Genomic DNA, 15,757 nt, shown 5'->3' on the forward strand with positions numbered 1-15,757 from the left:
CCAACTATTCTGTGGCTCTATAATCTTTAAGGATCCTTCCAACCCAATCATTCTGTGGCTCTGTGATCCTGTGATCTGTAAGGACCCTTCCAACCCAACTATTCTATGGCTCTATGATCTTTAAGGTCCCGTCCAAACCAACCACTCTGAAGTTCTATAATTCTGTGACTTGATTGTGAGTCCTGAGGGGAAGCAATCCCACGTGCAGATCCAACCTAGCAGTGCTCCAATCCAGTCCTATGAGAGGGTTGTAATGTGCCCATGTTCTCTGTTGAAGAGCAGGAAACTTAGCTCAGATTAAATTTAGTTTCTTCTCTGCTACTGAGAGATCAGTTCCTAGAGACCACTGTCAAAAACATCAAAATAAAACCATTAGGGCTCTTTCTCATACAGTTGTCCATGATTAACTCCTCTTCCTGATCCTCTCCAGACGTGAACGATCACTCAGGAAAGATCCACGTGTAGAATTAACTGGGAACAGAAATTCAGCTCACACCCAAACTAATTTCCAATGGAGATCCAGTGGTGTTTAAAAGTCCATCTCTGCCTCCCCCAAGATGACACTCACTGCTCCTGCTGATGATCTGTGCCACTGCTTGTTTCTGCAAACCAGCTTAAAAATGCAGCGTAACGTCATTTAATGGAAAATTGTTCTGCATTTACAGCAGGAATGTGAAGTCCTGGGCTGAGGCACTGCCTGGGCGATGTACTGCACTGTAAAATAAGGGCTTTTAAGTGGACAGAAAATCAATTTCTCTATACTACGTTCTCAGCAGCAGCTGAAATGATTGCGGTGCTATTAAAAGATACTCCCTGTTCCCCAGACAGACACTGAAAATGGAGAAACCAAGCCCCAAAAGTAACGTCTGGCAAGTAAAAAAAGTCTTATAAAGGTCACCTGAACTACCAGCACTGCCACTTCAGTGCCTGCCATGAGAACCACGGAGAAAATACCGCATGCTGAGAAATCACCCCAAAGCCAAACTGCTACAGGCTGTTAGGATGAGTGCAAGGAAGGAGAAGAGGCTCAGAAAGCATCCGCAGCATTTTTATTCTGAGTTATCAGCTGGGGTAAACCTTTGTTATGCATTGGTCTGCAATGTTTGGAGAGAATCCGTGAAGTTCTGAAGATTTCAGCTCAGGTGACCAGCTCTCTGTGACCATCAGCAAAAGCTTTAACACCTCTAACGATTAGGAAATGAGCATGAGCCGTGTTCTGAGGTGAGAAGAACTAACTCCTGGACTAGAATGATGTCAAGAGCTGAGAATTAGGGAGTGTGGCTGCATTGGTCTCAGCAGCAACAGAGGCAGTCTGTGCAATTATACGCGTACTTCGTTTTTAAAAGGTTTCGTCTCCCACAAGGGATGAAAACAATAACAAATCTGACTGGCAGGAGTGCTGATGAAAATGAAAACTGCAGATTGTTACAGAGACATTCACCAGAGCACCAAAAAGCCACGTGTAACCACACCACGCATCAGAAAGGAACAGTGAAGGAACAGTTAAAAATAAAAAATGCTTTATAGATTGCAGTGACTCCTTCAGAGCTGACGATGATGACCAAGCTGGTAGTAATCAGTGTTTATACAGGACTTGGCTACTCTTGGCTACGCTGCCAATATAAAGAGGCACTTCTATGGCAAACACTTTGCTGAAAACTGGAGAAGTGTAGGAGAAATGTCAGCTCCTCTGAGGTGAGCACAGGGCAGAGCTATCTAGACAGTATCTTTAGAATGCATATCACCCTTTTCTTAAAATTTAGTGAGGCAAAAACCATTTTTATCCTCTATAGGTGAAGCAAGATGCTTTCAGTCACTTGGGGCAAAGCTGCACAGCACCCAACATTTATGAAGCCTCCTCACATCCCTACAGCTCAATATGTAGGTATATATAATCTGCACGCAATTTAAGTATTGGTTTGATGTAGAATCATGGAATCATTCAGGTTGGAAAAGAGCTCTGAGATCCTCAACCCCAGCCCACCCCACCGTGCCCACTGCCCACATCCCTCAGTGCCACATCCCACGGTTCTGGAGCACCTCCAGGGATGCTGACCCCAGCACCTCCCTGGGCAGCTGTGCCACTGCAGCGCTGCTCCTGCAGAGAAGAAATGTTTCTTACTATCCAACCTGAACTGCCCCTGGTGCAACTTGAGGCCATCACCACTTGCTCTATCACCGATTACCTGGGAGAGAAGGACAACCCGTACCCTGCTTGGTCCTCTCTCATCAGTAATACACCATTAACCTGGCTTCTCACTAGCATTTCTGAGATACGTGGTGACCCATCTCAGCATGGCTTTTGGGACACAATTCTGTTGATGGCCTGGTGATTTTCCTATTGGGAAAGGAGGAGGGAGCTCGCAGTGGCCGCAGTGGGCTGAGTGCCAACAAGCCCCATGTTTCCTCCTGACAGGGCCTCTGTGGCAGGCTGGAGTGCAGTAACAGCATCTGTAGTGGCAAAGAAGGCCAGAAGTTGTTCAGATGCTACAGTAATGCATTCATGAATCATAATCATAAGTCTGTGAAAACGGGCAAAGAGTGGTGAGGTTTGATAACATCAGGTTACTTGAAGAACACACAGGGTGACTGAAAATCCATAGGTCTTGTATGACGACCTCAGAAAGGTGGTATTTTCATAGGATTATAAAATGGTTGGGTTGGAAGGGACCTCAGCATCCGCTGAGCCCCACACCCTGCCACAGGCTGGGTGCCCCCCACCAGCTCAGGTCTTGAACAAAGTGTGCTGCTTTCATCCTGAGTCTAAACGCAACCAGGTGTGCTGGAAAAGCACGATAAGGATGGCATGGCCTGAGGTGGAGCCTTCATTTCTGAGGGTGCTGCTGACCACGAGCATCAGACTGCTGCTGCTGCTGCCGAGGATCAGGATTTCTGCCTTCAAAGAACCCCTATTTAAGCAAAGTGTGCTCTGCATGTGGACAAGGAAAACACACAACCTCAGTGTCAGGGCAAGCATGGTTCAGTACTGATTCAACACAGAACAAGCCTTAGCTTGAAGGCATAAGGAAAAACACAGATGCAGAGAGCTTAAAGGAGGAACCCACCATGCTGGTGAAGTGGGAAGGTCAGCCTATACTCAGGAACAGCTTCATATACATGGAAATCCAGAATATCATGGGGAAGGAATTTCATAGAATCACAAAACTGTTAATGTTCAAAAGATTCTGATGATCAACCCGTTACCACTATGCTCCTTGCTCACAGAATCATTCAGGTTGGGAAAGACCTCTACAACCCCTAAGTCCAACCCCAGCCCACCGTGCCCACTGCCCAGTGCCACATCCCCACGGTTCTGGAACACCCCCAGATTTGGTGACCCCACCACCTCCCTGGGCAGCTGTGCCACTGCAGCACTGCTCTTTATGAGAAGAAATATCTCCCAATACCCAACCTGAACCTTGCAACTTAAGGCCATTACTTCTCATCTTAAATTTCAGACAGGTCCTTTAAAACACAAGCATTTCCATTGCTGTTAGTGCAGGCAGCAGCCTGAGCCCTGTACTTTTGAATGGGCTTTCCCTCAAAACTTGCATTTGCCTCGTGTCAGCTGGAGACTGATTGAATGAGTGCTGTGCCACTGCCTACACAGCCCCTTCCTGCAGAGCCTGTGCTCAGCTCAGCAGAAAAACAGCTCTGACTGCAACACGGTGGAGTTGCAAGGTCTGGATGAAATGGAACAATACATCAATTTCCAGAGACTCTCAACAACTGCACGTGCAGCAGACTGTTTTAGCCTCTAGCTGAGGGAAACCATGTGAGTGCAGGCAGAGCATATCTGTGCACCAGGGCTCAGCAAGGAGCAGTGTCACCGTTCGCCTCGAGCAGCTGCAGACACATGCAGCAGCTTTCAGTTCCCCCTTGCTATGAGCGCTGCAACATGTTCCTCATGTGAAATCCATGCAAAATTCATGCACAAAATCCTCTGTTGTAAAGTTTCAATTCATAACCCATCTTTCCATGCACCTGAATGCCCACCAAGCACGGAGCCAGGTGTGGGTGCTTGGGATCACAGCCAACAGCTCCCATGACCGTAACATCTACAGAAATAAAACTGCTGGAGAGTGAGCCTTGGGTGTTCTATAGCTCATAACGTGGATAGGATGGCATAAAGCAGAGCATACACCAACCTAAAAAAGTAGGGAAAAGGGACATTTCTGGTGTTGCAGATTGCTTGGTAAGTTGTATGTGACACTTGGGAAACGGCTTCCTCCTGAGTCACGAGCACAAACAGGAACTGGCTGCATTCAGAAAAGCTGAGATATTTCAACCCAATCTTGAACAGGAAGAAACCAAATGACATAACCCAAACAGAGTTCTTCTGAATTCTTTTTTTTTGCTGTTGTTTTCTTTTACCCTTTGCATTTGTTGTGGGCTGGTGGCAGCAAAGCACTCGCTGAAGGTGCTGCTGTCATCAGGGTTAATTACAGAAGCTGCCAGCAAAGCGGGCACGTGGCCTCCAATGCTCTGTTGTCAGACATTCCTCCAGACTGAAAAATAATGCACTGAATTCTAGGCAGGGAACAGTGCTTTATTTCATAGAATCATAGCATCATTAAGCATCATTATTAAGGTTGGGAGAGACTGCTAACACCTCATTTTTTTCCCTCTTTGCTACAGCTAACTCAGGTTGTGCTCTGCTGCAGAGACCTGAGTGCACAATGATCTCAGAAGGTGACACACACAGAAGCTACACAAAATCCTCCTTCTCCCTCAGGATGACTCTGAGTAGAAGGGGTACAAACAGGAACATCCAGCATGGAAGAAATTACAGGAAAATCCAACGTTGAATGCTGTTTTTTAACGGATAGAAGCCTTAAAAGTCTGGGCAGATGTACAGTGCAATGATACAGCTTTATCTGGGGGCTGGAACTAGACGACCCTTTAAGGTCCTTCCAAAACTAAGCCATCCTGTGATTCTATTTGCATCAGCGTGCAAAGCCAGGTCTATGTACTGCTCAAGTTGCACTTCAGTCTGCTGAAGTTTTGCAGCTGGCCATAGAAACAAGACTAAGTTACACATGATTTATTTCCAGACTCCACAAGCACAGACTACATTAGTACAGGGGAGCTCCGAAACAGCCCCAGATGTACAAATGAGGTGCAGCACAAGTAACGCTGAGCCCACTGCACTTCTTGCTCATGGAGTGCATTACAACAACAAATTGCAAGTTGCCCCAAAACCATAGTGAAAAGATGATAAAAGCATCTGGAAGTGAGGTATTTACACTTAAAGTTTCAGGATGATTTAAAAGAATGTGAAACCAAAGTGTTTTGGTTTTACAAGCACCGCACCGCATCCAAAAAAGCTGTGCTTTTATTGTCAGTCTCAAAAGGCGACAGCTGAGAAACTGTTTCCCATCAGGGCCAAAGAAAAGATATCTGTGCCTCGCTGCCCATCGTCACAGAGCCAAAAAAGCACCCACTCCATCCCCTACAGTGCAAATCCCCAGCAGCAGCTGCCTGCTGGAGCAGCATCCCCTTACCTTCCAGAGGAATTGCACGGAGCTGCTCCATGAACATTATTTCTTCTGCTTAAAATCTGCAACCTCGTGGCCTCCTCCAGCCTTCTGCTTATGCACAGATGTACAGGCAATAATGCAGGAGGGTTGTTTTAAATTTTTTCCTCTGTGCTCCTGATTGGCTCAGCGCAATGCCCATGTGGGTCTACAAATGCGAGGTTTCTACCCTTTTTAAAATCAAAGTGTCAGTTTTGCTGCTGTCAGAGCACTTTATTTTTGCACATATAAGGAAGTGGCTGTTGATGTTATCTGAACGTGCTTCCTGTTTTATATGTATATGAGCAAAAATAATGGCACGTTAAGCTGAGCCGCAGTTTCAGAGAGCTCAGGTTGGAGCCTCCGAGCAAAACGCAATGATGGGAGCACACCTCAGCTGCTCGCTGTCTGCCACGGTTTGCACTCACTTCACTGATTCCCATCAGAGATCTGTGTCCTCCCAACAACAGCCCTCCTCCCCATGCAATAAGCTGCATGAGCAGCGCTTCCTAATGGGGTCCTGGGATGCTTCCAATCGCAAAGGGCTCGGCATACCTCAACTACTGCACAGGTAATAAAGCAGCCAGCAGCCAGGCCATGCCACCAAAGCACTCTGTCTGAATTTGGGCTATCAGTTTGGTTTTTTAAACCAGGAAGGAGTCCTCCAAGTGTTTCATGTAAGCATCCAGGAAGTGGCTGTGTAGGAGTGCTGTGCTCCAGAGCTGACGCTGCGGAACAAAACGTGATGAGAACCTAATTGGAATTTAATGTCTTTTTGGTTATTTCAAAGCAGAGCAAACAAATGTATGAGTAAAAACTTGCTTCTGTGCAGAAATACTTCCACTCTACCTCTTGGATATTATAGCAGTACAATTAAACTGCAGGCTTTGCTAAATGAAGCTGAAAGAAAAAAGTCTTCCAGATGCATGCAGTAGGTGAAACCTATGAGCTCAAAGCTATGGAATAAAACAACACCAAGAGCACAAGAATCACAGAAGAGCTTGGGTTGGAAGGGACTTCAAGGATCACAAAGCTCCAACCCCCCCATTGCAGGCAGGGCCACCAACCTCCACATTAATACAAGACCAGGCTGCCCAAGCCTTGTTTCCAAACCTAAACTGCAAAGCATCAAAGGTGCATCCCGACCCAGACCCCGCTTTGACCACCTCTGCATGGCATACACAGCATCCCAGCTTCCCCCTCACATCCTGGAAGGAAAAACAGCTGAAATTCTGGGGTGGGTGGAAAGCTGGTCTATGATCTGATGGTTTGTATTTTGAAAGATACCATCTGTAATGAAGTTATCTTTGTTTTTTGGACCATCACTACATGTTTCTAAAGCCCCCCATGAAACACACAGACTGACACAGACCAATAACATCTACTGGAGGTCTCATGGAAGAGCTGTCAGGTTGAATAATAGGAAACATTTCTTTTCTGAAGGAGTGGTGCTGCAGTGGCACAGCTGCCCAGGGAGGTGGTGGGGTCACCAAACCTGGGGGTGTTCCAGAACCGTGGGGATGTGGCACTGAGGGATGTGGGCAGTGGGCACGGTGAGGTGGGTTGGGGTTGGACTAGAGGATCTTGGAGCTCTTTTCCACCCTGAATGGTTCTGGGATTCTATGAACAAAGTCCCCTGCAGTGTCTGAAAGCACCCAAAGGAGCAGGGCCACGTTGACGCACGGCTGCAATGAGACGAGAGAGAGTAGAGGGAGATCATAAAGTAAACATGCCCTGCAAAACAAAAGGTACAGAGGTCACCAGCAAAGCCAGAAGTGCCCAGGGGAAGCCCCCGTTGTGGTTGCTGACTTCTTACTGCTTGTCACTGACACAGTAGGTCAAAAAGTCACCAAAAAAGGTAAATTTGTCAGGATGGCTGCATTTGTCCCTGTGCAGAGGAACAGAGGAATAACATGTGGCCAGGCAATATGAATCTGTGCTCACACTGTGTCATAAGAGGGAGCTTACTAAGAGCCCACACTCTCTTTCTTTGAAAGAAGAAAGTAGCAGGAAACTTGTTTATGACTTCAAATGCTCTTTTGTGCAACATAAGCTCAAAAAAATGTTATTTTTGTATGGAATTCATGACTTCTGGTTGAGCGAAGTGCAGGGTTTTGTGTTCTAATGAAGAAAATCTTCAGAGAGAAATCTCTGTAAGAATTTCACACACCATGGCACAGTAATATTAAGCTTCATAAAAAGGGGAACCACACTGAAACATGGAAACGACCTACAAAGAAATTAAGCAGTGCATCTAAAAGGGCAAAGCAAAAGCCAATGGCAAAGACATCACTTAAATTAACCATAATAGCTTCCTGGAGAAAATGTTTATCAAATGTGACTCCAGAGTTTGAAATATGCTTGTCTGGTTTAGCACCAGAGTGAGGGGGATTACTGCAGGGTGCCTGAGGAAGCATGCCCAACCCACACCATTCAACATACACAACATGAAAATTGGGCACACACAGCTTGTTGGCATAAAATGTTCTTCTGCAGCACAGACTGAACTGCAGAGAACTGCAAAAGGAGCTCAGAGCACCGTGGGAAGAGGCAGTGAAATGAGGGAGAATCTGAAAGGATTAAAGGCAACCTAAGGGCCAAAGGGAAGAACGCAGCCCACACGATGAGCTCGGAAATGTACTTTGCTGTTAAGGAATGGATTCCAGACTCGCAGACATGTAACCCCAACAGCACTGAATCATGGAATCGTTCAGGTTGGAAAAGACCTCTGAGATCCCCAAGTCCAACCCCAGCCCACCATGCCCAATGAGCACATCCCTCAGTGCCACATCCCCACGGCTCTGGAACACCTCCAGAAGGTGACCCCACCACCTCCCTGGGCAGCTGTGCCACTGCAGCACTGCTCTTTCAGAGAAAACTATTTCTTAATATCCAATCTGACCCAGACAGTCTTGATAGTAGGACCCATAGGAACCCAGAAGGCTCAACAAGGCCAAGTGCAAGGTGCTGCACTTGGTTTGGGGCAATCTGAGGTACACATACAGCTGTGAATCGCTCCATCCCTGGAGGAGCCCAAGGTCAGGCTGGAGGGGGTCATGGGCAGAAGCCAGCCCACAGCAGGGGCTGCACCTGAATGGTCTTTAAGGTCCCTTCCAACCCAACCATTCTGTAATTCTATGATGTACTGCCTCATATTGCTTTCCCACCTGTTCCCTACACAGAGCTCCAGTACTTTCAGCCAGAGCAGGATTCATAGGACTTACACCGAGCTGCTAATACAGAGACTGTGCTTCCATTTTCACTCTCGCAGTGCCCTGCTGGCACAGGGGCAACTCAGGCTGCACTGAGCTCTGCTGGGCCTGGCAGCAGCTCCACACATCTGCAGCGCCAACAATTCATTGCACAGCAATGCCCTCCCTGCTCCAGCACAGTGGTGTACTGAGATTTTCTTAAAGGGAAGCTCAAGCAGAACGCCATTTCCGCTCAGAAACCCGTGAATGCCTTTGTGTGACACTAAGAGGTGAGTTCATTAGCAATTAAGAGCTGCTCCAACAAAGGAAAACAAACCTCAGGGGAACAGAAGGAAAATAATCGGTGACACCACCGACCACAGCCACACTTTTAATAATGAAGTTGGCTTCGAGTGCATTAAAGCACTGTGATTCCTAGAAAGAAGAATAATCAGTATCTGGCCACAAAAGAAGTGCAAAATTCCCTTTTTTATTTGTACTGGAACTGCTAACTTCAAATCTTCTGCTTTTGAGCTCTGGGTAACTTTTGCCACCTCTTGCAGCCTACAGATTCCCTTCCTTCTTTCTCTGGTTCCCAAACCACGCAGGGTTCTGTTTGCTCTGACAGCAGTAGCACCGTATGTAGAACTTTTACACTAAAGCCATGCACACATTGCTAGGCCAACAATCTCTCTAAGACTTTTGCACTTCCTTGCAAGTTTTTTACATAACGCCCCATTCCGAGGCTTTGTTAGGAATGAAAGTATTTTAGCCACGCTACTCATACTTTCTCTTCCAAAGGATTAATTTGGAGTCAAGTCTTACTTCTAAACTTTTAACAATGCCTATTTTTGTAGTGTTTTAAATGCTCACAATTCTATCTAACAGTTTCCTTTGGTTTTGTTTACTTGCACTACATGGAAAACCCCACACACGCTTGGGTCCACACAACCCCAGCTGACCTAAACGCTCTGCTGCATGGCTCCAGTAGTGTCAGAAAACTGCCTACATGCCTCCACCACTGCAATGGAAATAAGCTTTTCATTTTGTTGCATTTCAGCCAAGAAATTCTGTGCATGACTGAGTAGAAAGAGAAAGGATCAGATTAAAGGTAAAGCAGCTGTAACAGCAGCAGCGACACTGAAAGACACAGGAATACCCACAAGAGAAAGGTGCAACCTCTGCTTACAAGAAAGAGCAAAGGATTTCTAGTAAATGTATATTGCTTCCTCAAACTTTATTACATACACATTTTTTTTTTAATTAATTCAGCACTTAAACAGATACTTGACCAGAATTCTGAAGGAGAAATGAAGATTCAGACACTGATCAAATGAATGGGTTCTGGAATTAGACGTGGGCAAAGGAAACTGCAATGTGTTACTAATACATGATGCAACTACTGACAGCCTCCAGTCAGACACTGTGGCAAGATACCAGGATTGAAAAGGGAATGGAATGCATTATTTCCTCTGCTTGATCCCCCAAAACACCAAAGATATTCTTCTGCAGAACATTCAGAATTTAGGTACTCTTGAAACGTTGCTGAACTTTCCTGTATTATTTAAACTTGACTGATGCTTGAAAGTTTAAATACTCAACTGTACACAATACCTAAATATTGCTGAGTCTGTAAGGGAAAGAAGTCCAAAGCAGGAAAATGGAGCCCAGTCCCACAGCCCCATCAGTCTCCATAACAAGCTGTAATCACAGAGCTTCGGAGCTCACTCCTAGTCAGTGCTACATGCAATATCACTGAGAGAGGCCACAACCAGAAGGTGCAGTGGTTTCAGGAAAGAAGGGTTAGAGTTAGGCCTAGGGCTCAATATGCAGGGTTCAATATAAGGCCCAGGATAAAGAGAAAACCTGTAAAAAACCAATGCCGCTGTTCCTAGGCCTGAAGCACAGTATGCTTGTATCAAGGATACACACACATTTAATTGCAAATACTTTTTTTTTGTTTCAAGTTATGCTGCACTTATGATGTAAATTCAAGTCAGGAGCATAAGCTGTAAATGAGACTTTAGGTTCCTGTAAGGTCCTGTTCCTATATGGCAACAGATGGGATCAGCAAAAAGCTGAAAGTCCTTCACAGAAACCATGTTATCATCTCTCCTGAGCAGGAAAATTACCTTTCCTTTTCCACCTGCTTTTCTTCCCATCCTTGTTCGTGCACCCATCACTGCTGCTGCTGCTGCTGCTGTTCTCAGAGCTCTGTGAGTCGGACTGCGCGTCGCTGCTCTCCTCTGAGCCATCTGAGAGCTCCTTCAGCCCATCCGGAACGTCCTTCTGCAAATGGAGCCAACAGGTCAGTAAGCCCACGTAGCAAGAAATTCCTCACTTAATTTTTAAGTTGCATTTTCCTTCATTTAGCCAGTGCCTGTCGTTGACTTTTTACCCTGCAGAGACGTGTCAGAAGAGCTCAGCTTCAGGCCTGTGCTTTCTGCTAGCCCACATAAAACACGTGCCTGCTGGTGTGGCTCTCACACTTCCCTGTCACCACCTCACATCTCCCTCCCTGCACACCCCCTATAGCTGCCTATCCCCAGTCACCATCTATAACGCACTACAACACACTGTAACACGCCACAGTGACCTGCAGTGCACTACAACACTCTGTAAGGCACTGCAGGTCCACCATTCTCACACCTAACATTTCAGGCTGATAACAGCCAGCCCTTGCTGCCTGTCCACATCTAAGCCCAGGCTGCCCTCTAGCGATCACCACCACTCAGATTTTAACCTACATTGTCGTATTAGTGCTAATTAGCAACAATGCCTTGCCTTCTGCAAGGAAGAATTCTGCTGGAATTGCAGCTCTGCATTCTTTCTTAGATACACAGCTGCAGCACGATTACTGTACATGCAAGAAAGGGCTCAGGACAGCTGCACAAATTAGGTGTGTGTGTGGGCATCCTTCTGTCAGCCATCAGCTGGGCACTGATGTGCAGTCTCTCCCTTCTCCTGGACACAACTGTCTTTTCTCTGAAGTTACAGCTGTGACTGGTCTTTGCTTGTAGGTCCAAAAAGTAATTCAGATGACACCGATTTCACCAATTTCAATAATTCCAGACTTTTTTCCACCAGCCAGGTGACTACTAACTGGGTCAGATATTGAATATTTTCATCCCTCACTGCACAAACTGCACTGCACATAAAAAATTACTTGCAAGTCACGAGGGAAGAGAAAGCATAATGAGAAGCATGGAAAAATCTATTTATACCAAGTGTCACTTAAGCTGGTGAAGACACTTGTGTACTCCTAATGCTCACCTTTCCTTTATTCAACCTTTTTTAAAGCGTAACTTTTGGAGAGATAATGTTACTCGCTTGGCACACAGCAATTATACAGTCCCTTATTTCAGACTGCTTCAGGATGTCTCCTCAGTGATGTGCCACAGCTGACCTTGCTTTGACAGGAGGTTGGCCTCTCCAAGGGTCCTTCCCAGCACCTGCAGACAACTTGCAGTGCTCTCCTTCCAGCTCTGCCCCTTCCTCAAGACCTTCTATTGCCATGCTTTGTCTGCATTGACCATCTGGCCTCTCAAAATCTCCCAGAACCACAGAATCATGAAGGCTGGAAAAGATCATTTAGTCCAACTGCAAACCCACCCTGCTGACTACATCCCTCAGTGCCACGAATCCTGAACACCTCCAGGGATGTTGATCCCACCACCCCCTGGGCAGCCTGTTCTAATGCCTCACCACCACTCTTCTGAAGGAGAGATGTTTCCTAAAATTCAACCTGAATGTCCCCGTGTGCAACTTGAGGCCAACACCTCTCATCCTTCTCTCTTTTATCTGGGAGAAAAGGCCAACCTCACCTTGCTACAACCTCCCTTCAGGCAGTTGTAGGGAGTGATGGTCTCCCCCAAGCCTCCTTCTGCTCCACAGAAAACAACCCCTGCTCCCTCTGCTGCTCTCCATAACATCTGTGCTCCAAGCAAGATGTCAGTGTGCGATCTTCATTAACACAAATTCCTTTAGGCACCTTTACCTCTCCCTATTGCACACCCTGTTTTCAAAGCAGAAGTGTGCTCTAAACTACAGAAACATCTTCTCTTTATAACTGATCTTCTTTCAATAATTAAGCTTCCTCCATTTAGGGAACCATATGGAATAATCAAATAAAATCTGGTTTTCCAGCTAGCACTCCTATAAATACTTCTGCAAGATGATGTGCTCTGTTTTATCACCTGTGGTGAGCTTGATGGACTTCTCCAAACATCAGGTTAGAAATATTCCTACAGACTGGAATCTTTCAGGCTACGGGTGAACAGGAAATCCAGTCGTGAGCCTTTCTGCTGCAAAGGGGATAATAAGTACAGGGGAAGCAATAAATACAAGCACACGGGGACATGAGCCAAATGGACAGAGGTACAGGGCACTGCCAATCACCAGAAGGCTCCAGCCACTAACTGGGGGAACAGCAGGATGCTCCAGCACCTGTAACAAGTAATAAGATGGGAAAATGGAGGAACACTCATCTGCCTTGGTCTGGATTTCCAAGAAAAAGAAATATGGAGATGTGGCATCAACTCTTTGAAAGGGCTGATATGTGTAGGACGAGGGGAAATGGTTTTAAGTTGAGGGAGGGGAGATTTAGATCGGACATCAGGGGGAAATTCTCTACCCAGAGAGTGGTGAGGTGCTGGAACAGCTGCCCAGAGAGGTTGTGGATGCCCTGTCCTTGGAGGTGTTCAAGGCCAGGTTGGATGGGGCCCTGGGCAGCCTGGTTTAGCATTAAACGTGGAGGTTGGTGGCCCTGCATGTGGCAGGGGGTTGGAGCTTCATCATCCTTGAGGTCCCTTCCAAACTTGGCCATTCTGTGATTCTGTGGCATTTCAGGACATGGTTTAGTGGGCTTGGTGGTGATGGGTTGGACTACACCATCTTAGAGACCTTTTCCAATTCAAATGATTTAAATATTACAGGATAAGTCAAACATTACCTCAGAAGCTACTACTGCTCTCTCTGGAGCATGGACTGAGAAGAAGAGCGTGGCTACAGCAGACACAACCAACACTGTAGAGATCTACATCAGCGAGAGGAATCTTATGGCAAAGTCACCAGTTTCAAGTACATAGAAAACCAAGAACAGTGAGAGCAGGCCTCATCTGAGTAGTGTAAGTGGGGAAAAGAAACCACAAATAGAGACTGTTTTTAGAAGTACAAATCAGCTACACGAAGGATTCTACACTTTCTTCCTAGAAATACTTCCTGTCTGCTATTAATAGATTAAGGATAAGGGGCTATTTCTCTTCCAGATATGAGTTGAGTGGTGATAATGTTACTTTTCTGTGGTTGCAATTTTATTACAATTTCATTTCTGGGTGATAATTAATACCAGCAATCTACAGGACTGAAAAAAACCCAGCATTATTTTGGTTCTATTTTCTGCACGCAGATGATCACCAGCAAGAATGAGGAGTTCAGTGTTTGTGTTTGGAGGTACAGCTCACACTACAATACACGCTAGTGAGGAACAGCTCCCTCTTCCCTACACTGGATTTACCCTAGTGCAAAATATCTGTAAAGGAACAAAAGCCACTGAGCACTCAAACAAGAATGCCCAGCTGAGAAACTTACCTTCAGAGTGTACACTCCCATCCGCCCTGGGACCTTATAGAAAATGCCCTCTTCCCCTCGGGAGTTCGTATGTAACATAGCATTCAGGCATGCAAGAGGAGAAGTCCCACTGAAAATAAAAGCACAGCATTAATTTTTGCATTTGTATGGACAGATTTCATCTTCTGCTGGGAGTCACAACCCCTCACCCAAGGACGAAGCATGCACAGAGCACAGACCCAACGGGCATTCCCACTGATACGAGTTGAATCAGCCACAACAAGCAATGGTGAAACCAGCCTGACGTAGCCATGCTCCAGTTCCAGGAAAAAAAGCACACAAGAAGCCCCCATGCTCAGGCCCTCCACCTCTTCTTTGCAGAACGTCAAAATGGACACTTATTCGTACAGCTCCAAGTGCAAAAAGCTGCATCTCTGAAACTCAGTTGTGAGCTAACTACAGACTGCAGAGATCATTAGAATTCCCTGCTTTTTTTGCATGGCAGAACTGAGTTTCACCCAGCTCCTCCACCTCCTAATGTCTGCCATGGTTGATGCAGACAGACAGCTGAGGGTCAGAACACTGGCACCTCTGCTGAGAGCTTGTGCTCGCCTCCAGACAACTCCATCCCTGGATAGAAGTTTCTCCTGAGCACATTTACACTGAGAACATCATCCCACACCAAGCCCAGCCCTGAGCTCTGCTTCCATTCTGCCAGTGCCCAGAACCAGCAGCATTACTGCACATTAGCTGACTTCACTACGGCCAGGCAGATGCTTTGCAATCCTATTCCTCACCTCTTGAAAGCTACAGGGTCACCCTGGAAGCTACAACCCAGTACTGTTTCCTACTGCAGCCCCATATTCTTTTCAAAGGTGTTGCTTTCCAGCACAGAACCTTTCCCTTCTTTAAGCAAAACCCATTTCTGCACTTAACTGCAGGCAAGAAGCCCACCACATACCTGACCTTGAGCTCATTCCTCCTAAAAACTTGATCAGGGCAGCAGATCAGAGCTAAGCCAGGCATTTCACAAGAACCTAAGTAAAGCCATGCTCTGAAAGCTCAACAAAGAACCAAGTTTGGGTATGACCAAGCTTTACAAAGGTTGGAATAGTCTGTCATTCATACTACTCAGATAACTAGCGATAGAATGAGGTGTGATGTCCTCAAGTTGCACATGGGATGTTCAGGCTGGATATTAGGAAACATTCCTTCTCCAAAAGAGAGGTGATGCAGTGGCACAGGCTGCCCAGGGAGGTGGTGGGGTCACCATCCCTGGAAATGTTCGAGACATGGAGATGTGGCACTGAGGGATGTGTAACAGTGGTGATGGGTTCCACAATTCCATGATCCCACGCCTACTTAATTCCACTGTTTAACAGCTTACCCATTATTTCTGCTTTAACTTCTTCTCACATTCACCTATCGTTACCTGCCTTCCTCCATAGGCTCCTTAGAAACCTGGCACAAAGCTAACACCAT

The 15,757-nt window shown here is 46.2% G+C and overlaps 1 protein-coding gene across 3 annotated transcripts in view; it reads right to left on the minus strand.

The window, feature by feature from the left end:
• The window catches only part of ASXL2 (ASXL transcriptional regulator 2), a 91,788-nt gene that overhangs the window by 41,815 nt on the left and 34,216 nt on the right, over nucleotides 1-15,757 (minus strand). For all 3 annotated transcript variants that reach the window (XM_042887627.1, XM_042887626.1, XM_042887625.1), the window contains 2 exons: nucleotides 14,297-14,405; nucleotides 10,840-10,996 (listed from right to left, as the gene is read on the minus strand). In XM_042887627.1, coding sequence (XP_042743561.1) covers nucleotides 10,840-10,996; nucleotides 14,297-14,405 — 266 coding nt within the window. The remainder of the gene's footprint in view (nucleotides 1-10,839; nucleotides 10,997-14,296; nucleotides 14,406-15,757) is intronic.

This window comes from Lagopus leucura, unplaced genomic scaffold (genome assembly GCF_019238085.1).
Source record: "Lagopus leucura isolate 7727_CA_CO unplaced genomic scaffold, USGS_WTPT01 Super-Scaffold_100096, whole genome shotgun sequence".
In the NCBI taxonomy this organism is placed as follows: Eukaryota; Metazoa; Chordata; class Aves; order Galliformes; family Phasianidae; genus Lagopus; species Lagopus leucura.